Source organism: Calonectris borealis, chromosome 1, assembly GCF_964195595.1.
Source record: "Calonectris borealis chromosome 1, bCalBor7.hap1.2, whole genome shotgun sequence".
NCBI lineage: Eukaryota > Metazoa > Chordata > Aves > Procellariiformes > Procellariidae > Calonectris > Calonectris borealis.
The window spans coordinates 77,293,971-77,318,802 of NC_134312.1; the positions used below are offsets into that span (position 1 = coordinate 77,293,971).

The 24,832-nt window shown below is 38.0% G+C and overlaps 1 protein-coding gene across 2 annotated transcripts in view; it reads left to right on the forward strand.

Moving 5' to 3' along the window:
• Positions 1-24,832, forward strand: part of MPPED1 (metallophosphoesterase domain containing 1) — a 64,947-nt gene that overhangs the window by 13,544 nt on the left and 26,571 nt on the right. For both annotated transcript variants that reach the window (XM_075161722.1, XM_075161712.1), the window contains exons 2-4: positions 1,004-1,269; positions 6,377-6,558; positions 22,282-22,507. In XM_075161722.1, the coding sequence (XP_075017823.1) occupies positions 1,118-1,269; positions 6,377-6,558; positions 22,282-22,507 (560 nt within the window). In that variant the 5' untranslated portion in view covers positions 1,004-1,117. The remainder of the gene's footprint in view (positions 1-1,003; positions 1,270-6,376; positions 6,559-22,281; positions 22,508-24,832) is intronic.

Sequence of the window (24,832 nt, forward strand, 5' to 3'; positions counted from 1 at the left end):
GAAAGTAAATATTTAAGACAGACAACTTTTGAAACGGATGCAGAATTATACTGTAAAAATACCCACCTTTACAGCTTATAATCCATTTTTTATTAAAACTGGGAAATAAAAGTAAAATTCACATTTAAATTACTTTCTGCTGTTTCTAGGGGATACTCTTTGCATTCCAGTTGGTTTCACTTTGCTGTTCTTCTACCCATTTTCAGTGCAGCTATTCTAGACTTGCATAACCTTCAGGGAAAAATTTATTCCCAAACATAAAACCTGTATGGATTTTACTTTTTTAAATATTTAATAACATTTAACTGTGTGTTAGCCATTGAATCACTTTCTTTTCCAGTGAATCCAGAATGTTGGGCTAGTGCTGATTGAGAAGAGAATGTGTTTGAAGGGGGGAGCCCTTCATATCTGTGGCAGGAGTTCCTTCAGTGATAGTACAAAACCGGGAGCAAGTGCATAGAAGCCCGTTTGGTCCGTTCCTTAGGATGTAAAGAACAACCACTTGCAATGCTTCCCCATAATAAATGGCGCAGACTTTCTGAAGAATTGGTTAAACTGATTCTTGTTTAATTAACTTGCATTTTGGTCGTGCACAGCCATGTATTTGGTGGGTTTTTTTTGAAGGAGCATGGGGAATAAACATTCAGCCATGCCATAAAAAAAGAAAGGAAAGTAAATGATTATGTTGAAGAAACATTATTATTTGACGCACCATTCTGAAGAATGACTGCCTTGTCTTTTAAATTTGTATTAAATGTCTGAAATACTTGAGGAAGTTGCCCCTGTGTTCTTTAGCAAGTTTACTTCCACTCCCTGCTTCCCACCCCCAACTAAAGTACGTTCATCAAATTGCTGAGTTGGAAACGTTTGTGATGAGTTCTTTGAGCTGTGTGTCTTCATCCCTGCATATCCCTGCTTCATCTTCATCTCATATTAAATAAAGCAAATTCCAAACAGGTTAACTGTCAAACAGTTATGCTCCATCTCTTCAATCTGCTTTCAGGTTTTTCGAAGGGCAGTGTGCTGATTAGGTAAGGAGATGTCATGGTCTTCTTCCATCGATGTAGGAAGATAGCAGATATGATCGCCTGAAAAAGCCGAACTACACCGTGCAAGCATGGCTTTCGCCCAGTCGCACATTATGGCAGCTAGAAGGCATCAGCACAGTAGACTCATAATTGAAGTGGATGAGTACAGCTCCAACCCCACACAGGCTTTCACGTTCTACAACATTAACCAGGGACGTTTTCAGCCCCCACATGTGCAAATGTAAGTATTATAGTTTTGTTATTGCTCTAGCACAGCCTTCTGAATTGTTATTGCCTTGTCAATGTGGTATTTGATGGACCAGTCAAAAAGAATTCAAAGAACACTGTTTTGCTGCCTTTCTAATAATAATTACTATAACGATACAAAATCAGTCCATTTGGAAAGTATAAGTACTTTGTTAAAGAATGGGAGAAAGATCACTAGCATAACTTTAATACATCATACTTACGTATTAAAAAGAGAAATAAACAACAAGCAGTGATAATAAAGTAAGAGATGCTACAAGGATGATACTTTCTGCAATCTTAATAATGTTCGTTTGCATTGTGCACTTGATTATTAATGTAAATAGCTGTTGAAAATACCAAGCCTGTATCTGTACAACACTTACTGTTTGGTTAGTTATATTACAGCTACATACAAGGGAAAAGTCACATCAATAAATAAAATGGTGTGGGCACCCATCCGACAACTTACTTTCATATCGACGTGCCAAAGATGCCAAGTGCTTAAAGAGTAATTAAAATAATGTGTTTGTTTCTGACTTCTTATATAATGACAACATCAGTAAAATTAACTGCTCTAAATGATTTACTTATAATGTAAAGTGGAGAATTATAATTACAAAATGAAACCTGCCATAAAGTTTAAAGCCAGAAGGAAGAGCAAAACAGTAAAGCTATTACAAATAAATTAAGTATAAAATTCTACTGTAAAATATTTTTATAGGGAATAAAAATGTCTGCACCATTTTATTGTGTTTATGAAAGAGAGAAGCAGCCTTATCTTTAGATCAGAAGGCTGGTTTTCATTTTCTTAAAGGAAAGTTTTTTTCCTTTAGGAAGACTGAATAAATAATCACCTCATTCACATTTTTGGTATTTAATATGATCTGGTAATTTACAAACATAGGCCACGATTTCTGCAGTTAAAAAATTCAGCAATTATGACTGGTTGAATACTATATGTCTATTTAGTGAATGCTTAGGTGCATTCTTTGGCATGAATTAGATATTATATTTAAAAAATCTGAAGACTAACAAATATACCAGGGTGGTGAGCAAACACTCAGTTTTTGGGGGCAGTGTATTAGCTTATGGTCTGTGTTGGGGGTTTTTAGTTACTATTGAAATGCAAACAGTAAAATGAGTTGAGTGTTAGCACTGGGAAACATCTTTTGTTTATAGAGCTGGCAAATGGTAGCAAAAGTACAAGCAAACAAATGTGGGTTCAGAAATACTTTTAGAAGTGAAGATGCCAAATGCAGGTTGCTTTATTTGTCGAGGCTTAGCCATTCTTCGTGAATATTCGGACAGTTCCTGGGCACTCATGAATTTGTTCACTGGTCTTAAAAGCGGAATGTTTTTTAGTGCGCTGAAAATAAGTTATTTATTAGTATCCACTTGGTACTCAACAAATGCTATTTAAACTTCTAACCAGTAACAAATCATATTACTGGAGGGCTTAGACAATCAACTGCATGATAGAAGTTCAGCACCTAAACAAGTAGTTGAAAATAAGCTATCCTTAGAAAATGGTTCCTCAGAATGGTTTAGCAATCTACTATTGAAAAGGCTTGTGCAAATAGAAAAACAGGCTAAATCAATTGAAACATTTACCACAATCTGACCTACTCTTTCTCTTGGTACAGAAATTGTAAATAATGTTTCTGAATACCAGCAGGATTGCTTTTGCCTCCTATCATTGAATAGAATAATAAAAAAGAAGGGAAAAGTAGACGTAAAAAGTGTAACAAAAGCACCTTTTATTCACATGAATCTCAGCCCTGCTTTAGTCCATGCAAGTTTTGTCATTAACTTCAGGAGGTGAGGGCTTTGCCTTGTCTTTGTTTATAGTTCAAAATACCTAGCTTAGTGATGTTGCAGGCAATCATAAACAGATTTCACATAGACCTGTTAACATCTGAACTCGCAGTAAACTACTTTAACCACAGGAGGGGTTTTGTGCTTCTTTTCTTCTGAATTCAATCTTGCACCTCTTCCTTGGCCCTCCATGCAGTTTTCTATTTCTTGTTTCACATTTTAGCACCCATAACATGCTGACAGCCCTTCCTAGCCCCATCTTAGTCTGGCATTCCTGTGCTTGTGAGATGTCTGGGTTGCCACTGACAAGAAGGGTGGTAAATTCTGATAATGTTTTCAAGTCCATCAGTCATTTCTGGGCAGTTCCTGCCTTGCTTATACACTGAAATCTAGTGTATAAATGAACCTCTGGCAGTGTTTTTGCTCTGAGATTTTTTAACTTTGCTTTTCAATTTCTCTGCAAGTTTTCATACTGCTGTAAAGAAAAACAACAGCATTCACACAAAAATAATCAGCAGATCTTTATTCCTCTGCTCATGCTGCAAGCAGTGCATTGGGTGTTGGTGTGACAGCTGCTATGGGAATGCATTACATAAGAATAATGGGGATTGAGCCTTCAGAAATTATTTCCAGTAATACAACTTAGATGCATTTGTGAAACTTGACATATGTTTTTACCTATATCCGGCCTCAGTGTGTGCATATCACTTCAATGTGAAAATCTGCATCTCATTTATTTGTTTTTTTGTATTGTTGCCTTTTTCCCATGAAAATTCTCTGGCCCATTGCACAGCATTTAAAAGTTATGCGTACCTCAGCACACAGGAGAATGCTGTCCACATCTTCCCCGTCCCCATCCAAACTATAAGAAAAAGCATGTGTATTATGTGCTGCATGGGTTGCCATGGTAAGGCTTCAGAGGAGCAACATGTGAAATGCATGCTACTCCCCAACACCCAACTTACTGCTGTGCTGAGCTTTAAAAGATTTCTGAGGGAGAGGAAGCACCTGCTTTAAAGGCTACCCTACCATGAAAAGTCAAAAAGTGGTATTTTAGACCAGTCCATATCCTTACGTTGTGCCAGGGTAGTATGCATATGTGTTGGGTTGACCTGTAACTCACTTTGGGAAGTGCTGGGCAGGGAGAGCAATAATCAGAAATTTGTTTACTGAACTGATGTTTAATCTTTTTAGCTTGAACGGCTGCAAAAATAGCCAGGGTCAGCTCCCCCTCATTTTTATCCAGCCATCCCAGTTCATTTAGAGGAAGAACTCCTGAATGCATTGCCCTTCACACAGCTCGCACCTTAGGACAAGCCTCACTCGCTAGTCTAAAAACCACCATTCGCCATCCATATTCCTTTGCACCCTTGCTACCTCTACTCACCACCCATGGAGCTCACTCTATGGCAGCTCTCTTCCCTCCAAAACAGAAGCATTTTTAACATGCGATGGCCGTCATGCAGCTGCACTGTTTGAGGTTGTGACCTCCTATGCCTAACTCCCCCTGCATCTAACTTTTTTTTTCATCTGCCCTTCTACATGTGCCTGTGGTCCTCCCCCAACATATACCCTCCGTCAGTCCTACACAGGGTGTTTGCAGCTGCTCTGTCTCAGGGTCCAAACGTTCCACTCTTTGTCAGCCGAGTTTTACAATTTCCAGTATGTGCTTGCTTACATATCCTACTAGCATGTACATACTGTTGGGTATTCATTAGGTATGATTTGATCACAGCTGATTTTACTTCTTACCTCATTTTTTGGTTACTTTCTGCTCAAAAACTGGAACTTCAGAAAGATGACTACAAGTTACTTGTACTAAAAGGCTATTTCTCCAGTACTGCTCTAAAAACCTCAACATTTCTTCTTCCTAAAAAGGTCTAGAAAAGACAATACAATACAAAATAATTTGTTCATACTCTGGTCTTGTAGTTATATTGTAGAAAATGCTAAGAACTTTTTCTATATTTAACACGATATGAATGTTTTAGATTTATTCCTCGCTCTCTCACTAATCTTGTTGTCAAAAACACCTCAGTTTACCCGCCTATAAATTTCATTGAATTCTTTGACTTAGAGACAAGATTGCGTGATTAAAGATTATTATCGTATATCTTTCAAGCAATAAAATGCCTCCTGAAAATTTACCCAGTAAACAGGGGTAGTATTATTAATAGCAAAGATCTCTTTAACTTTTTTCCTGAGTTTATTTATATAAAAGCTGCTGAACTGAAGCACAACCAGCAAGGGTTATGATTATGTATTACATACCGCAACAGTGAACAAAACTAATTTTATTTGTCCTTTCAAAATAAATGTTGTAGAAGTAAAATAATTCGTAACAATTCTGTATATATCTCTGATTTCTAGTGACATAAATGTAGCTCTTGCATCTCTGGCTTTTTGATTTTACTCCACCAGAATTCCCTAACTGGAGTAGCAGATATGGTATAGCTGCATATAGATACATTTGCTTCTATATATTCTAACAAAATACGGATTGAGGGTAAAAAGATTGAGTTGAAAATAAGTATTCCTCATATAGCAGAGAGGTGTTCTCTGCTTTTCTCTTCTAAATCTTAAGTAAGTCTCATCAAACTGGGTCAGATCTTTTTGTTTCCTCAGTTTTGAATATCGAGATTGGACTCTGAACAATGCAGCCTCACCCCTCACAGCATCTGATTTCATTTAGTATAATTAAGCCCAGAAAGTTGCCACATTTGTCCTGACAATAGTCAGGCTTGAACGTACATTTACAGCTGTGTTGTCAGGAGAGTTCTTATCTTGCTTTGCATTAACACACTGAAACATATCTCCAAAATGTGTTAATTAAATTTGCTGGAATTATATAACTTGCAGAAAAAAGTTATAATTAGAAAAAATGCATTTAAATGTATTTATGTATCTAAAATAAATCTTTTCCCTGTGTACTATGTAGTCAGATCTAAACAATGAAATGGGATAGTACTGTTACTTTGAAACTGGCAATGCCTTTGGTTTATTTGTGTTTGTTTCAGAGTTACTGCCATAGTTCAGTCTCTTTTCCTTAATCTCTTTAAATGAATCCATCTACCCAACAAATACTGAAAATGTTGTGATGTGAACATCAAGAATTTTTACACCTCCCATTAGTGTTAGTTTTGTTTTAATAAATCTCTTCCATCAGACAGATCTGGAAGCCTGTGTAATCTTTTGTAAAGGTAAAAAATAGTATTAGAATTGCAAAGTAGACACTAAGAAGTACATAAGTACTTTATAACCTTGTTATGATGCATTTCCTACAGGGTTGATCCGGTGCCCCATGATGCTCCCAAACCTCCAGGATATACACGATTTGTCTGTATTTCTGATACTCACTCAAGAACTGATCCCATCCAAATGCCATATGGAGATGTGTTAATACATGCTGGTGATTTTACTGAGCTGGGACTTCCTAGTGAAGTAAAAAAATTCAATGAGTGGCTAGGTAGGTATTGAATTCCGTGTGGATTTGGAAGTAAATTTGTTTACTGATTGTATCTGCCCCGTCTGCCTCCCAGTAAAAACCATCATGCACTCAGAAATGATGAATATTAATTTGACTTTTAAATTTGAATGGCAATGAGCAGGAATCAGATTTTTTCTCTTTTTTTTTTTTACAAATATTTTTGCATTTTTCCAACTGAGCAAATAAGATTTGTGAGACTATTCATCTGTTCTGCCTTCACACTCTCAAGTGTACATTAAGCAACTTCTTGGTGTTAGCAACAATTTAAGGCAGTAGGCCTTTAATGATTTACATAAAACCTCTTACATACATTGTTATGGCTTTGCTTCCCCGCAAAAAAAAGTTGTTGTGACTGAAAACATTTGTCTGTTTAACCCCGGAGGCTCATAGTTTTTTTATCTGAGGCTCAGCTGCACCACAGTGATGAATTCCAAACAAAGCAAAACGTGTGCCTGTGGTTGCTGTCTTGGATGTAGCAGACCAGATGTAGATGCCTTCTGTAGGCAACTGTTGGCATTGGTAACTGAAATTCTGTTCCACTGGGCAAGAGAGTGGTGATTTACATGTGCTTCTGCAATGTTTTGTAGATGCTAAAAAAAATGACAGTGAAAATTGGAAAGCATACACTGCATCCAGACAAAATCCCTAATCGGTATTGTTCCTGCAGCAGTGTGGATACCTTAATTTAGAATAAAAATGGATTCTGGATTCTGATGCTTCATTATCAAAGAAAGGGTGAGAGGAAATGAAGGAGTTGGAGAGAGAAAGGACACAGTTTAAGGGTAATGGATTTCAGTTTTTAGGTTTATTTTCTTTCCTGTAGTTGATATTTTTGCATTTTTCCTGTCTTTTGTGCTACATATTACAGCAGTCCACACTGGGAAGGCACAAAGCAGACAGATGCATGTAGGCTGAAATAGAGTATTAAAAAAAGTCAGGACTTCACAATTTAAACAAATATTTACTAGCAAATAATTATCAGCAAGGGTGATAAATATTTATTTGAGCTTGGGAACCCAGTAATATGACCCACAAGGAACAACTGCATTGTTCTATGAGTATTAAGGTAGGGACAGCATGTGGAAGTTACATACTCTGTTATACTGCCCTCACATCTGTCTCTGTACCCAAATGGAACAGGTTGGTTGTAAAACAGAAAGCAAATTTTAATCGTATTTTGTAGGTCTCTACCATGTATTATAATAATGTACTGAAAATAGCATATAAAGATTATACAAACCATATGGTTATCCCTTCTAAATAATACCCATTTTATTTATCTGCTAGTGTGGGAAGAAAAGTGCTTTGGGATATTGCTAGTGAGCAAGGATGGGGGCTACACACATTACTTACTGCACAGTTTTTGTCTCCCTAGTTCTCCATCTGCCTCCCTGCTGGTCACAGCTGTACAGTGTTCTGAAGAAGTCCTTAAGCTGAAATTCTCTCAGTATGGTAGGGAGATTTCCCAAGGCACTTCTGTGATGGTCTTTTCATCATTTTTATTCCAAAAGAAGGCTTAATTTTCTGACTTTTCAGGCATGCTTCCAATTTCATGGTAGCGTGTGGTTTGGGAAAAGGTGATCTTTGTGGTTTGAGTTATATTTTTGCAGGAGCATCTTTGAGATATGCAGATTTAGCAAATTAAAGATTTTTTTTAGTTTCTTGGCAATTTGAAAAAATGCTAAATTGAAACTAATTTTTTAATTCATTCTGGAAAATCCAATAGAAAAATAATTTGGGGTCACTACATGGGTTTCATTCAGTTATCATTTAAAGTTTTGTTCCTGTTCAAAGGAACTTTGTGAACTTTAAATTACAGTCAATGAGATTTCAAAATGGAAACTTCAGCTTATTTTGAAGGTGTTTTTTTTTTGTTTTAAATGAACAATTTATCAACTCTTGAACACCTTGAGTGTTTGCAAAATCTATAGTAAATGGTAGAATGCTTAAGTGTTCTCTTTGAGAAGAAGAAATTTCAAAAGTTTTTTCTGGTTGTCCATTTTGTTGTGAAAGGCACTAGTCTCCAACAGTTTTGATTTTTCTAGATAGCTGCTTCCAGTACCTGCCATGATTTTGCAACTCCCACAGCCTACCCAACCTTCTCCTTCTTCCTTGTCTTAACATTTTACTAGTTTCTTGAGAAAGTAATTGAATGACTCTGGCACGGACTTTTACCTCCACCGTCATTCTTACCTGCTGCCACCAAATTTCCCTGTCCATTCCTTCATCCTATAGCACAGGGCTCACCTTCCCACTTAGTTATTTGTTCTGTGTCAAATCTATGTCTTCTGCCCTTATTAGACTAAACTTTGTTTATGCCTTGGAATAAACACTAGAGTATTTGTTTGTTACACCTTCCCTTGATCTCAGCTTCCTCTTAAGTAGTAGATACATATCCTATTTCTGCTTTTGCACCGTATCTTTATGTGTAGCATTGATTCCTACCTTTTTTAGCTTTCTGTTCCGTCATACCTTCTTGTGTCTGTGCCACTCTGGCCTGTCGGCCTATTTCATCTCTTCAAGAGGCTCTTCAGCAAGTTCAGATTTTATCTTTCTGTTCTACATAAAATTTCTGTGTCTGTCTGATGCAAAGTGTATTTTACATTAACATCATTAACTTCCATGGACCTTATGGTTATATTGAGCACATGCTCTAGTGTTGGGCTAATAGAGGCACGTTGGCTTGCTGAATCATACCCTAAAATATCTTCTGTCTTTTTTAGGCTAACTGTATGTGGGTACACAGGAAGGGCTGTACCAGCTCAGATAGTATGTCTCTCTAGCCCAGTATTGTCTTTGACTGTGGCTAGCAGCCAAGGTGCTCTGCTTTGTCTGCCCCTTAGTCACCTAGTTTTATACTTTCTATCCTCTGACCCCTAAAGCCCTCCACTCCATTTCATTTCACTTCGTTCTTTTTGGTAATTAGTTGTTTTCTTTCACTTTTCTTTTTCTCAAAGCCCCCTCCCTCCTTCTCAGGGAGGGATTTGAGGTTTTACTAGGGCTAGGTTGATGCCTAACTCTATGGAGGAGATTAAATGCATGTGCATAATTTCTCAGCTTTCTTTGGTAGGCAGTCCAAGGACTTCTTGAGCCACAGCATTACTTTGTATTTAATATATAGATTTTTCTTCTCTGAGTTTTTTAATTGCCTTTTGGATCTATGCAAATTTTTAGCGCCGACACAGTCTTGCATCAGAGTTCCACAATGTGATATGGATTGCGTAACAAACTTTGCTTATTTTGAACCTGTCACCTACTAGTTTCATTTGGTATTTCCTAATACTGGAAGAAGCAAGTGAACAATTTCATTCTTCATTCTGCTTAAGAATTTATACGCTCTTCCTATATCTGCCCTTAAGGTATTTTTCAGGCTGAAGACTGTTTAGAAGTCCTTAAATGCCTTTGATCATCTATGTCACTCTTTGTACCTCTTTGTTCTATATCCTTTTAAAAATGGTCAGACCAGAACTGCACAGAATCTGAGAACACCAGATTTATCCCCTGGCATAATGAAATTTCCTAGTTTGTTTCTTTTCCTTTCTAGTGTTGTGGATTATTCTGTTTTTATTTTTGACTGTGACTGAACAATGAGATGGCATTTTCATAAAATTGCCTATTATAACTCTATGAACTCGTTCCTGAACGGTAATATCTAGTTCAAAACCCATCAGTGTGTATCTATAGTTGGTATATTTTTTCCAGCATTTGAATTATTCTGCGTAAATTTATATTCAGTTTCATCTGTCCTCTTATTGCCCAGTCATGCAGTATCATGATGTACTTTTGCAAGTCAGATTTCTATTTTGCTACCCTTATTCAGGGTAGCTTAGAAAAAGAAGGGAAAAAGCAATGAATAATCGGTTTACAAAGCTTGCCAATGGTGCCAACCTGATAATTTCCCTCCCTTCTTTTCCTGAACTGACCTTTCTCCTGTTTTTATATTTCATCTTTTCCTTTTTTTACCTAGTTTCTTCTCTGACTGTATTTTTCTTCCAGATTTGAAAACCCAATTTTGGAGAAGCAGAGAAAATGAAGTACAAAATATGTGTTATGTTAGGGCCAAATGGAAGGCCATGAGGCCAGTGAAACTTTCTAATGACTTTATAAGGATGCATGATATGACAGCTTTGAACATACGCTAATTTTCCAGTGTGTCTAGGAGATTTTAATGACATCACTTTAAACAGCCGAAAATAATTCAGGGGAATTGTTTCTAAATACATGGACCTGTTAGAGCAGGTCCAGAGGAGGGCCACGAAAACGATCAGAGGCATGGAACACCTCTCCTGTGAAGAAAGGCTGAGAGAGTTGGGGTTGTTCAGCCTGGAGAAGAGGAGGCTTCGGGGAGACCTTATTGCGGCCTTTCAATATATAAAGGAGGCTTATAAGAAAGATGAAGAAAGACTTTTTACCAGGGCCTGTAGTGACAGGACAAGGGGCAGCAGTTTTAAACTGAAAGATGGTAGATTTAGATTGGATATAAGGAAATAATTTTTTACAGTGAGGGTGGTGAGACACAGAACAGGTTGTCCAGAGAGGCTGTGCATGTCCCATCATTGAAAATGTTCAAAGTGAGGTTGGATGGGGCTCTGAGCAACCTGCTCTAGTGAAAAATGCCCCTGCCTATGGCAGGGAGGTTGGATTAGATGATCTTTAAAGGTCCCTTCCAACCCAAACCATTCTATGATTCTATGTAATCAAGGCTAGATAAAGTAGATTATATCATAAGATATGTCAAGCTCACTATGCGCTGTAGCTATCCTTGTCCTCAACTTTTTCATTATTTTTGTTTTCGTTATTTATTCCCTACCTGCATATAAATAAGATGTGTTGTAGAACAAATACAAAGACACATGTCCTGCTTTAGTGCACTCATCAAATAATGACTCCAAAACCATCTCTATTTTTTATCTCCTATATTGTTGGCACTGGAAATTGCCTGCTTGGCTCAGTTGCTCTTGTAATTCCCCTTGCTCAAGTCTGTAATATCATTTCCAAATTGTGTATGCTCCAGGACCCACTGTCACTTTGAGCTTGTGGGTTACTTTCCTGGAAATTTAACTAAATAGCCGATCTGTGATATAAGCTGCAACACATACTTCCATATTCTCTCTGAGAATTCTCTTCTGTGCATGGATTGGAAAGATTACTTTAACTAACAGATTTTATAATACCCATTGTTTCAGTATGTTTGCTTGAGATTTTCCAATGTCAAAGACAGTCTTCCTATTTGAAATTCAAGTTCATGCTAAATTTGAAAGAAAAAAATAGGTGGCTTTGCATTGTAGTGGAAAACAACAATTAGCTCTTCAGAGTATTTTCCTGAAAATGTTAATCTTACTTGCATATTTACACACAGGGAAAAAAAAAGGATTAAATTGTTTGACTTGCACTTTAGGAATTGACCTGGGCAGATTCAGCTCAAAGGATAATATTTTTATTTCAGACTAAAAAGTATTTTAGGGTGAAGGTGCCTTCCCAGCTATAGTAACTATCACTACTAGAATTATCTGTTTCTAGTATTAGATTGTAGAACAAAATCAGCTAATTTTGGTCAATAAAAATCATCCTTACTTTTAAGTTCTTGATAAAAAATAAAAGATCTTCAGAAGAGCCTGAAACATAGGCTTAGCTTTACTTTTGCTTTACTGTTCAATCTTGCAAAATGATGGTAGTTATTTTTCTTCCTCTCTTAACAGGTATTTTATATTTTTAGGTTCAATAAGACTCACATTTAAAACAGATTAAAATTGTGTTGAAGAAGAAAGAAAATCGGCTTCAGAGCAGCAAAAGAAATTAGAATTTATACATTGTAGTCATGCCATTTTGACCATCGGTAATTACACTATTTTTATGTTAATGTAGAAACCCCTTGAAAGAAGTATTTAAGCACTAATTATCTATTTACAAAAGAATGGCTTTGGAAATGCAGTGAAAAACATTGAGCTGTATAGGGATTTAGAGCAGATGTCATTTTTAAAAGACTGGGCATACTAAAAAAATTGTTGGTTTTTATTCCATTTCTTAAATGTGTGATGGCACAGATCCGTTTGTACATCTAAGGCTTAGACAGTACAGCACAGAAAAGTGCACTGCAACACATTCTTCCAGTATTTCTCCAGTTCTGGGGAGTTAGTATGTCCTGAAGACATCTGAATGTTAAACTGGCTGCTGGGAGTCTCAGGGAATATTTAAGCTACATCTCTGTATTGGGAAGATGACCCAGAACAACTGTTTTCCAGGTATCCCTTCCATGCTAGTGGTGAGAAGCTGTAGAAGCTATAGGAGCGGTGAGTGCTAAAGGATTTTTCCTTCATTCCCTCCTTCCAAACACATGTATGCTTTTGGGGGATTTCTTGCACTTTGTACTAATACTGAGGTTTTTTTTTCCACTGATGGAGTGGAAAGTAGCCAGACTTCAAGATTCTGAGCCTCTGGGATGACTCACCAAAAATCGTCTGTGATTTTCAAAAATATTGAGATTCTTGACCCCAAAATCAGCAAGTGAGTAAAAATACCCAGTCTTATTCCAGATTAGCAGTCAAGTGTAGCTTTAGAAAGGCAGCACGGCCCAGAATTGCAGAGAGCAACCAGGCAACTGAAAGATCTGGAATATGATTCTGTGAACTGTCATTGCCTCTGGCGGAGATACTTGAAAGAGCCTGAGGAAGACAGGCAACCAAATTCTACTTAGTCCTCTTCAGGTTTGACAGCCTCTGTATTGTTCCCCCTTGCAAAATTGTGAAAATGATGCTTGATCCACCTACTATATGAATGTGTTGGTGGATTAATTATTCTCAGTACAGCACTTTGAACACCTATTGCAAAGCACTATACACAAACATTATACATTGTTATTAGCGCTGTGCACCTCGTATGGTGACATGACACACAGCTTTTTGTAGTCTTCCTTTCAGAAGGTGACAACTGGGAGATACTGAAAGCACCTTTGTGAGATCTGAAGATCTGAATAGGAATCTCTATCAGTGTGCAGAGAGATTCATGTAGGAAGTCTAAAGTATTTTTTAATTGTTACTTCTTAACACAGTTCTCTATCTGTCTCCTTTGCTTTCATTGTCCCCAGATACATGTTGTAAACCAAAACTAGAATATTCTAAAGGGCAAAAAAGCTGTTGTAGAACTTCATCTCCTCAGGAAGGTATATTATTTAAGACTATTCCAGGAAGTAAAAAAGAAAAAATATTTATGAAAATGGACTCCGTGGCTTACATAGTTGGGGTTCTCAAACCATCAATTGACATAATCTAAGGGGACATATCAAAGGAAAGTTCAATCTAGGCAAACCTTGCAGTAGTACAATTTTCTAGGCGTCTGTTACTGACCAGTAATGGACAGAAGGTACAGAGCTACATAATCTTTTGGCTTGACTCAGTGCAGCTACTCTAATGGCCTAGTTTGCAGCATGCATTGGGTTGGTTCTGCATAATTACAGGGTAATTAAATAAACCAGAGTAAAAGGAACCCACTTTTCCTTCAGAGTAATCTTGTCCAATTATTATACATGTCTGTGGGTGTGTATAAAACACAGTATATCAAAGAGCCTAAGATGGACTATTATCAGATATTTTTTAGTTTGATTTGCCTTTATCTATTTATTTTAAGAAGTCCTGTTTTGCAAATGTGAGCAGCATTGTATGTGCTTGCTGTTTTAGTGTTTGATATAATTACTGGCTTTTACAATGCAAGAATGTCTAGAGCTAGCAGGTTACAGATGACTTAGGAGGGAGTGTTCATTTACAATGTTATTCCAGATTACACACCATACAAAAAGTATGTTAATGTGAATTTCCCAGACATCAGCCTCAGTGTTTAAACACAGAACTGTCAAAGAGATGCTAAAAAGCAATCTGAGACAGTTATGCCGTCTTTTTACTGTATCACTCACTGCTGTATTCTAAAAGGTTGAAATGAGAGGGGAAAAGCATTAAGTGGGCACTTATATGATTGTCACTGCCTTTAATGAATACTAAAAATTCTGCTCAGTACAATACCAGGAGAGAAGCAAAGCACATCTGCTTGTACAAGTTTGCATTTATCTTGGTGAAGTTGCAAGTTGATAACAATTGTAAGCTGCAAAGGAGGTCACTGGTTGATAAAGATGCCTAACCTCTTAGTACAAGAGGAGCCTAGACTACAAACATCATGCATTTGCTTTCGAATTATTTGCAGTGTTTATCTAATTTATGGAGAAGGCTTGCTGACAGAACAGGATGGACCTTTAAGCACACAGAATTCTGCTTTGAATAAACTCAGATGCAGAGAAATAGCAAACAAAGGTACATTGTTCAGTGCTTTGCATTATGCAGTTTCTAGTTCAAGTAATGGTTCCCCATCATTTCAAGTTATTTTGTAAAAATTATGTTCGCCATAAAAAGGACCTACTGTAGTTTAGAAGTTAAGAATTGCTGTAATAATTTTGTAATTGGTGCACAAACATGCAAAAAATTAGCTGTTCCGTTGATTTTCTTAATTAGTAATCTACAGTAATGAAAGGAATAAACAAAGATGTTACTAGCTAAACAATATATATATTCTTATACACACTGTATTACCAGAACTACTGTCAGATTCTTATGCTAAGCAAACAAAGGCTGAGAAACTTTCTGAGGAGGGCTTGCCATAACTGAGAAAAACTCCATGTATGTAGTTAAGTTAGTAAGATGATAATACCATCTGGCTACATATAAGCTAAATATGATCTCCCAGGCTTTTTGATAGTAAAATAATCTCAAAGAATAATAAATTACATTGATTTAGGAGATTTAGGGCAGAATTTTCTGTGTGATGAGTTGTTCTGGGAGCCGAACCACTGCTGCCTGACTTCTTGGATTTTGTCTTGTAGACCTTCTGTGTGTTCTTAGGTGTCTCATAGGATGAGACCTAAGGTGTCTCATTCCTTTGAAGCCTCTCCTTTAGGCTGGGCATTGGTCTTCTTAGACACTTACTTTCAGGAGACTCAAGGGAACATAATTATCTTTGAGGCTTTTACTCCTCTGCTGAATATAGTAAATGACTTTTGAATCTGTTGAGCATTTTCAGAGGGATATTGAGAGACAAGCATACAGAAGTCTAAAGCATAGTAATTCTACAAGTTTTGTTTCTGTAAGAAAAAGGTACCCTTTGCTAAAACTGCTAAATTAAGTGCAAGATAATGTGTCTCCAGGGGGAGACACTGCATACAGGGGGAGATTACAAAAAGTAAAGGAGAGGGAAAAATGAGGCAGGAAAGATGAAGAACCATGTAGCAGAGAAGAAGGAAAAGGAAGGGCAAAATCTCTCCTCTCGTGTTAAGATAGAGGCTGAAGGAGTGGATGGTGGCTTGGAGCCCCATTCCAAACTGGCAGAAGGCAAAAGTTGGATGTGGCCTGAAAGAGAAAGCCCTGAAGCCCAGGACTGAATTGGAGCCAGTGTGTTTCTGACAGAATTTTGATGGGTAAACATTTCTGTTGTTTCCAAATCCAAATAGGATGAAGTGGTTGATTATGGAGGAAAATAATTCTAATTTCTTGCAAGTTAGACATTATGGGAGGAAAAAATCCCTTGTTTTAGAAAAAAATGTGAAATTTTGCTTAGAAATGAAATTTTTATTCACCTCAAAATATTTTAAACTGGCATTTTGCTTCATTTTGTTTCCTTGGTAATGTCAGAATCAGTACATGAATTTCCAAATATATCCCATTCCATCCAAGTGGTATTTTAATAATTTTAATACAGAAAACTGTTTAGGTAAAATTTTTGCAATCAGTTCTAGTTGTAGTATGTCTTCAGGTTATAGGGATATTTTAGCAGAAGCTTCTCAGATGTCAAAAACAGGGGGATCTCTGGTCTTTGGGCAAAAACACTTGTCTTGTTTTGACTAGTCAAAATAAGAGATCAGAAAAAAAATGTAGCTTCCCCCCAAATTCATAACTTTTCCTTTTTTTTTGTTTGGAAATACATCTTTGAGTCCCATAGCATATGTTCTTGCATGTATTTCTTGGCACTCCTGAAGGGCAGATCTATTTCTTACATGCTTGCTTCCTTAATTTTACTGGGGAATGAATTTTGTCCTGGATATGTGTGCAGAATTCTTGTGACAGCCATAAATTTTCTTTAATATCTTTGTATAGATAGAGCTTCTGTATTAATACCAAGTTTGCTCCTGCCCACCAGCAAAGCCATATGCTAGCATCAAATGTTCATTGGCTATCAGTTGGGTATTTAGTCCTACTCATCTGCTAAATGGATAGTAGGAGAAACTTACACCAAAGTTAATGGAACGTACTCTCTAGTCCTGTTGAATTGCTTGTCTACCATAGATTTGTTCTATTAGAATCACAACATGAAATGAGTTTTTAATTTCTTTCAGCATTTGCGGGCTGTTTAAAATTCTTGTTTGTTTTCCAATGTAGACTTAGAGAAACCTAGAATCACACAGGATTGAGGGGGCCTCTGGAGGTCATTGAGCCCAACTTCCTGTTCAAAGCAGGTCTGGTTAGAGCAGGCTGCTCAGAACCTTGTCCAGCTGTATTTTGAATATCTGCAAGGGTGGAGATTTCACAGCTGCTCTGGACACCTATTCCACTTTTTGACCACCCTCATGGTAAAATTCTTTCCTTATGCCATGTTCCCACTTGTGTCTGTTGCCTCTTGTTGTGCACCTGTTGCATCTGTGTGCACCTCTGAGAAGAACCTAGCTCTGCCTTCTCTTTATCCTGAGATCAGGTAGTTGCAGACAGCAGTAAGATCTTCCCTTCATCTTCTCTAGGCTGAACAGGCTCAGAGCTCAGCCTCTCCCCGTATGCCACATTCCCCAACCATCTTGGTGGCTCTCTGCTGGACTTGCTTCAGTTTGTCAGTAGTTTTTCTTTTACTGAGGAAGCCAGAACCGGACACCACACTGCAGATGTGGTCTCACAAGTGCTAGATAGAGGAGAAAGATCACTCCCTTTGTTCAGCTGGTTTCACTGTTACTAATACAGGCTGGGATGTGGTTGGCTGTCTTTGCCACAAAGACACACTGCTGACTCTTGTTGAATGAAGTTACTTCATCCTAGGTGCAGGACTTTGCATTTGCTTTTGATGAAGGTTATGAGGTTCCTGTCAGCCCATTTTTGCAGCCTTTGGAGGTTCCTCTGAATAGCAGACATGCTCTCCAGAGTGGGGGGCTACACCTAATTTGGTGTTGTCTGCAAACTTGCTGAAAGTGCACTCCATCAGATCATCCAGGCTGTTAGTAAAGAAGGGAAGCAGTATTGGCCCCAACATCACTAGCTGAGGGATATCTCTAGTGACTGACTGCCAGATGGACTTTGTACCACTGATTCTAGCCCTTTGAGTCCAGTATTCCAGGCAATACTCGACCCACGTTATCATCCATCCTTATCTCAACAATTTAGCTATGAGGATGCTATGGGAGATTGTGTCAAAGGCTAAAATCAAGGTGAACAACATCCAGTGCTCTCCCTTATCCACAGAGCCAGTCATGTCCTCATAGAAAGCAATTGCGTTAGTCAGGTATGATTTACCCGCGTTAAATCAATGATGGCTGTTCCCTGACCTTCACTTTCCTGACCTTCATGTGCTTAGAAAATTACTTTATGGGAGATTTGTTCCGTAATTTTCCCAGGCCTGATGCGAGGTTTGGTGGCCTGTAGTTCCTCAGATTCCCCTTCTTGCCTTTCTTGAGGATGGGTGGGACATTTGCCCTTTTCCAGCCATTGGGAACTTCTCCAATCCCCCTGACTTTTCAAAGGTGATAGACCTGTGATAGACAGGTGATAGGCCTGTGTCCATCCATTGCAGCACTCCAGTCAGGTGAGCTATCCCACCATGTCTCTGTAATCTCAGAGGTGTCACAACTCTCCACTGTGCATGGACTTCCTCCTGGTTGTACCCCATGCTGTCTGTGTGTGCGCATACAGGCACCTGAGAGGAGCCCCAGTGAGGCTGCTTTTACAATGGTAATGCAAGAGCCTTCACCATCCTGTTGTCCCCCAGCTGCTTCCTCACTGCTTCCATGCCTTCACTTCTCTTCACAGCATGACAACCCTTCCCCAACACACCTAATTAAAAAGTCTTTCCACTGTATTAGTGAACCTGTTGGCAAAGATGCTTTTGCACCAGTTTGCCAGGGGAATGCCATCCCTGCACAGCAGTCCTTGTAACTCAAAAAGAGTCCTGTGGTCATAGAAGCTGGAGCCCTGCTTGCAGCACCAGCCACACAGCGTCATGTTGACTATGGGATGCATTAATCCCACCTGAGCAGTGAGCCCCTCATTGGGAGGATTGAGGAGGTACCACCAGGGTCACGTCCCCCTCACTGTTATCTCAGGGCTGTCAGTCACCCTTGATATGCTCAAGGTCACTCTAGTGGTACTATTGGTGCCCACACGGATGAGCAGTCAGGAAACTTAATGTTTAGCATATGGCTATTTTGGAAAAGAAGAAGGAAAAAAGAAAGAAAACAGCTTAGCAAACGAAAATTTTAGCCTGTGCCTTTACTAAGGCTTGTTTTCATGGAGTTTGTAAATGGAAGACAAAAGGAACCAGCTGCAATGCGTATGTTGTGGCCACTGCTGTCTTTGGTAGGAATCTTTGTTAGCAAAATGCAGTTGTTATGAGAAGCCCTGAAAACCTGCCTAAGTGGGAATTCAACGTTCTTAGCTCATTTTGTTTAAGAAGGGACAGGAAATGTGCCTGATGTCTTTTCTACCCAGCTTGTCATTAGCACCCGCTAGCAAGTGTGGGAATAAACTTGTCAGCCTGGAGGCATTTGAATTATCTCTGATCAAGAGCTGGTGGCACAAAAAATAATAGATGGAAAAGTGGTTGTTCTAAAGCTATGTCGAAACACACCCACACAACATATTAGGCTATGTGCTCTTGGGGAGGTCTTGGTCCTAGCCAAGGACCAAATTGTTCAGTAGTCTGTGCCTAGGGATGGAAAACCATGTATTTGTGTTTGGACACAAACACAATGTGAAGGACATAATGAAATAAGAAAATACAGAATAATTCAAATAATAACATATAAAAAGGAAAAGTAAGAAGTGGTAGGTCAGAAGTAGGAAAGAGTTGCTGCGTTAAGGTAGTTTTTAGGTAAATACTGATCAGATACTGCTAATGTTTGGTGGATCTTAATGCTACAAAAGGCACTTGAAACATTCAACATTTCTCAGGATTGTGCTGACACACCATGTTGGACTGTGGTCCTGCTGCAATAAGGTGGTGTTGGTCCCTAGGAGGACCATGCCTTTAGTGCAAAGAGGTGTTTAGCATTCAGTGTTGACTTCTGCACGTGGACTAGAGTGAGCATTGGTGCATATCTGGATCACACTGGAAGCAGGGAAGATGGGAAATGTGTAATCAATATTGTGGTCTGATAGCTGAGCAGCTGCTCATCTGGCATCTTATACATACCGTTCATGACGGCGGTGCCCACCCAAGAACAAGGTTTCAAAGATTTATACCTAAGGTTGACTTTGCACTTTGAGAGCACTTGAGTAAAAAGTGAAGCACGTTCATAAGTCGTCTTAAGGAACAAAGTTTAAACAAAATATTTTTAAATTTATGTGCAAGCAGCAAAAAAATACCCACGTTAGACAAAAAAAAAAAGATTCAAAGGTAGACAAAAAATTAAGATTTAAAGGGTAAAGAGGGCTTGTGGAGACAAAGAGAGGGAAATAGGTTTAGCAAGTTGCTGCCTGGCATGGAATGAAAGGAAAAAAAACTGAGCTGCAAACTCATCAAAAACACAGTTCTTAATTGAAAAGCTGACAGACCTGTAACTACAGCAGTGCTTCTGGCCGCCACTATAATAAATGTAACTGTACATTTAGAGTAATTTGCTAATTTGCCTAAGTAACACCCACAGACAGCAACATGACATAAATACATTAGTGGAAGCAACAACTATAACCAGCTCGTACAGGTTCTTGGCTGCTAGATGGATGGATCAGATGAGCTGGAAAAGATTTACAAAACAGAATAGAAATGGAATTGTTAACAATATTGCGGCATACAGGATTTCTTTATTTTCCTATGTTCCTATTTCCCAAGAATGCTTTAAGGTTTGTAGATCCGATACATATTGTAGCGTGTAAGTTTTTAACTTTGTGTGTATGTGTGCACACATCCGGAAAACTTGTAGAGATGGAGTACACATCTGCAAAATGCTAAGCATTTCAGAAGCAAAACCGACAAAATTTACATCTCAAGTAGTCTTTCAGGTAAATAATTGGAATTCCAACATTCAGCATGTAATTATAAATATCTGAAAAGAGTTTCTGTTAGGCACATGTGTGTTGGGTCCACAGGAAAGACTGGAACCTGTACGATCAATTTTCTTAATACAGGTGTTACAAGTATCTGAAACTTAAACTTCCGAGTTGCCCAGATGTTTTCATTTGGCAAATAATGAGTTCAGCCATGTGGCATCTCCTCTGTGCTAGCACTGCTCTCTGTCTTCTGTTTCCGTAATTCTGAATCACACTGTTGCATTTTATTCTTAAGTCCTACTCATGCCAACTTTTGCCACTGCATATTGACTGGTGTTTTACATTCTCTAAATATCCTACCTCTAAGTTAGGTTTGGGGTCATCACTAAAGGTTTTTATGTTATCAACAATACATTTTAAAGTAAAAAATGACAAGATTTTACTGCTATGCAAGGTGGGTTTCATTTTCAATAAAATACTTCTTTCTGCTCCCAATCTCCTGTTCTGGCTATCTTCATCCTGATGCAAATTAATAGTGCAGAAGCAAAGCTAATGAATGCAGCTTTACACAGTTTCTCTCTTTGTTTCCTCTCAGATACACTTAGAAGGTTTCTATTGAGCTTTTTGAGACAGGTGATGCCTGCTTTCGAGAGCAGAATCCAGTTGATAACCAAATGTAGAGTCGGATGGAAAGTTTCTGTTGCAGTGCTGCTCTCAGGAAGAACCCACGTGTGTGGGCATATATATTCTTGCCTTCAGCAGGAGGTTGCTGTAAGGTTTTTCACTAAATACGGGTTGTAAAATATTCTTGAACATGAGTCACTTTAAATTATAGTCCATGGATCTAAGAAAGTCACTGAGGAAATGGAGCAGGAAAAAACATGGAATAGAGGCAAACTGTGAGACTTCTCTATGGGATGTGGAGTTTTGACAGCTAAACCCAATCCCTGTCTTGCTTGAAGGCTTGACCTTAATGTCAGGGCAAAGAGGGCAGCAGACCCCTCTAGCTGACCCAAGTTCTGAGTCTGTAAGACCTCCTCAGTACAAGCTGATGAAGACCACAGCTCTGGGAGAAGTGAGCTGACATTATTTTACAAAGCGTTACGGCCAATCTTCTTTGAACCCTAATTTCTGTCAAAGAGTTATCATCATCACTGTCACAGTAAGTGATACTTGCAGCACGAATGTCAATTAACTAGAAGTAAATAGTAGAGCAGAAGTTTGCAGACTGGTTTTTAAGGTTGATGAGTTGAAAGTAGTTTCAACACATAAATGCTAAGCATGCTAAATCATAGTGTGCCCTGAAAAAGATGTCATTTACCTGAAATCACCAGGAATTACAGTAACACGTAATAGGGATATGCTTGATTGTTTCAAATATGTGAGTGTATTATAGGAATCGATAATAGTTTGTGAGTCTGTCTGTTTTCTTTTATCAGATTTTCCATAAAACAAGTAATTTGTTTGTTTTTCACTGTTTTAGGTAGCCTGCCCTATGAATACAAGATTGTGATAGCAGGAAATCATGAATTGACCTTTGACCAGGAATTCATGGCTGACTTAATCAAGCAGGACTTTTACTATTTCCCCTCTGTTTCTAAGCTGAAGCCAGAGAGCTATGAAAATGTACAGTCTCTTCTAACAAACTGCATCTATCTTCAAGACTCTGAAGTGACGGTGAGGGGATTCAGAATATATGGCTCCCCTTGGTAAGCAGGTTTTTAAGCATACATAAAAAAATATTGTTGATTGCTATCACATCAGCCATTTTGTATGCATCAGCTATATTTGGATTGCTGTGTGAGGAAGAAAAGTAATACTCAGTTTGATAAAGTTTTTATATTTTCTTGTAATGAATCATTCCTGTGACAAAATAATGTACTTGTACTATGGCTATTGTTAACCAAATAATGATGGGAAAAAGATAGTGTCCCCTTTAAACTCTCAGCCAGGAGCAGTTCTCTAACATAGTCATGTGGGGGGTTTTTGTGTCATAAAATATGTTTTCTATACTTAGTGAGTTTATATAATTACAGGTTAATTTTACTGCAAGGGTACATTCTTTTGACAATTTCCATCCTACAGATAATATTTAAGGTTCATTAGTGTATACAGTAGTCATTTAACACAGCAAGCTGGTTTCAATATTTGTTTAGGCTTTTTTTTTTAATATCCCTCAGAATCTTACTTTCTTTGATACAGTAATAGCTTTCCTCAAGGTATAGTTGAGCTTCTAAACTGAAGTCAACAAATCAACCTAGTATTTCATGGATTTTGCTCAACTGCATAGAGTAAACACAGAACTCCTTGACAGTATCGGAGACAGATGGGCTTTGGCTTCCTGACCTCCACCTTGGACCTCGTATGTGCTGCTTCTGTGTCTCTTTCTTATGTTACACTACTACTATATTGTTTCCACTAACAGGACTGTAAATCGGGTCTTTTATGAGCATTCGGTATACATTTAAAATAAGTAAAAATTTATTTTAAAAGGCAGGTTTTTAGGGGAATCTGTTATTCTTCCTTTTAAAATCACATCAGGCTGGAATGTAGCAAACAAGTTGTCAAACCTGATGCATATACCCCAATGTGAATTTTCAGTGTGAATAAACTGTGAAATCTCTTGGATTTTTTTTAAATGAAAGTTGGCATTTTCCCATTTGGTTACTTGAGATGGGTGTTAATTTTCTCTGAGCTTATTATTCTACATTTGTCTACATGAAATAGCTTCCCTCTTAAATGCATCCTTCCCTGTCTCCCTCTTAGATCTCCAGATCTTTCTGGGTTTTTTTCAGCCTACCCACCTGGTGTGTTGTAGTTCATCTTCCTCTTGTGTCTATTGTGTATTCAATCAATGTACAATTTACTTCATTTTCCAAATTATTAGGGAAGATATTAGATGGTATCAGTCCCAATATTAACTTCTGAGAAATGCCACTTGGCATCTCTTCCCATTTTGATGTTCAACTGTAAATACTGTTAATTATGCTCTGTTTACAATATGTCTGGCAACTTCCTATCTTCATTGCAATATTCGTAACCAGGCACCATATTTCCACTGTCAGTAATAATTTTCCAGACAGTAAAGTACCAAAAGTCTCATTAAAGTCTAGATAAATGAAATTAAAGCAAAACACTATCTATAAAGTAGCACTAGTAGAGGCTAAAGGAAACCATTTGAACTTCTGTGTATGATTAGATCTGTAAAAATCTGTTGAGAAAACTTTTGTCCACCCACTAACCCATAAATAATATTTCTGTAAAATCAGATCTGCCACATTCCCTTTGTGCGCTAATCTTGTCATTTTCCACAAGTTGTCTAAGCTATCTGGCATGATGTATTCTTCATGAAAAAAGATTGCTTTCCATCTTTTATGCATCTTCAGGTTATATCTAAACTTCCACACTACATGTTTCAGAGTGTTGCCAACTCATCTCCCCTTACGGTCCTGGAAGATCTTTGCTTACTCCACATGGGAGAAAGTCTTGATGAAAGTCTTCCAGCCAAACTGGTTTTTTTGCTTGTTATTATGCAATGCTGAATGAAGTTTCCATGCTAATTGATGTCATGTCCAGTGGAAATAGCAACCACAACAATAATAGCAATAATAAGTCACTCTTCATTAGTCTATCAGAACAGCGGATGCAGAAGTAACAAAGTCACATCAGCCAGCCCACCAGTCAGAAAACTTAGGAAGAGAAACAGCTATTTTGTGTGAGTTAAACTAGCTGCCTTTTAGATTGAAGGCTGTAGTACAAGCCTGTGCCCACTGGTCACTAGTGTTATTCAGCATTTCTTTTTGTTTCCATACTTCATTCACCCTGAAAAGAGAGGTTTGTCATAGCCTTTCTGGGAAATCAATCCCAGTTTCTTTCTGGGAAAGTATAGTCATAGTAATGTAATGTCTAAAAAACTGCAGAATTTTGGTGAACTTTCCATGGTGAATCTTTTTTTGCCCTTGCATCATGAAGCCAGTCCTTTAGAAAACGCTCATGAACCTAGTCAATACTTCAAAATTTAGAGTTCTCTAAGA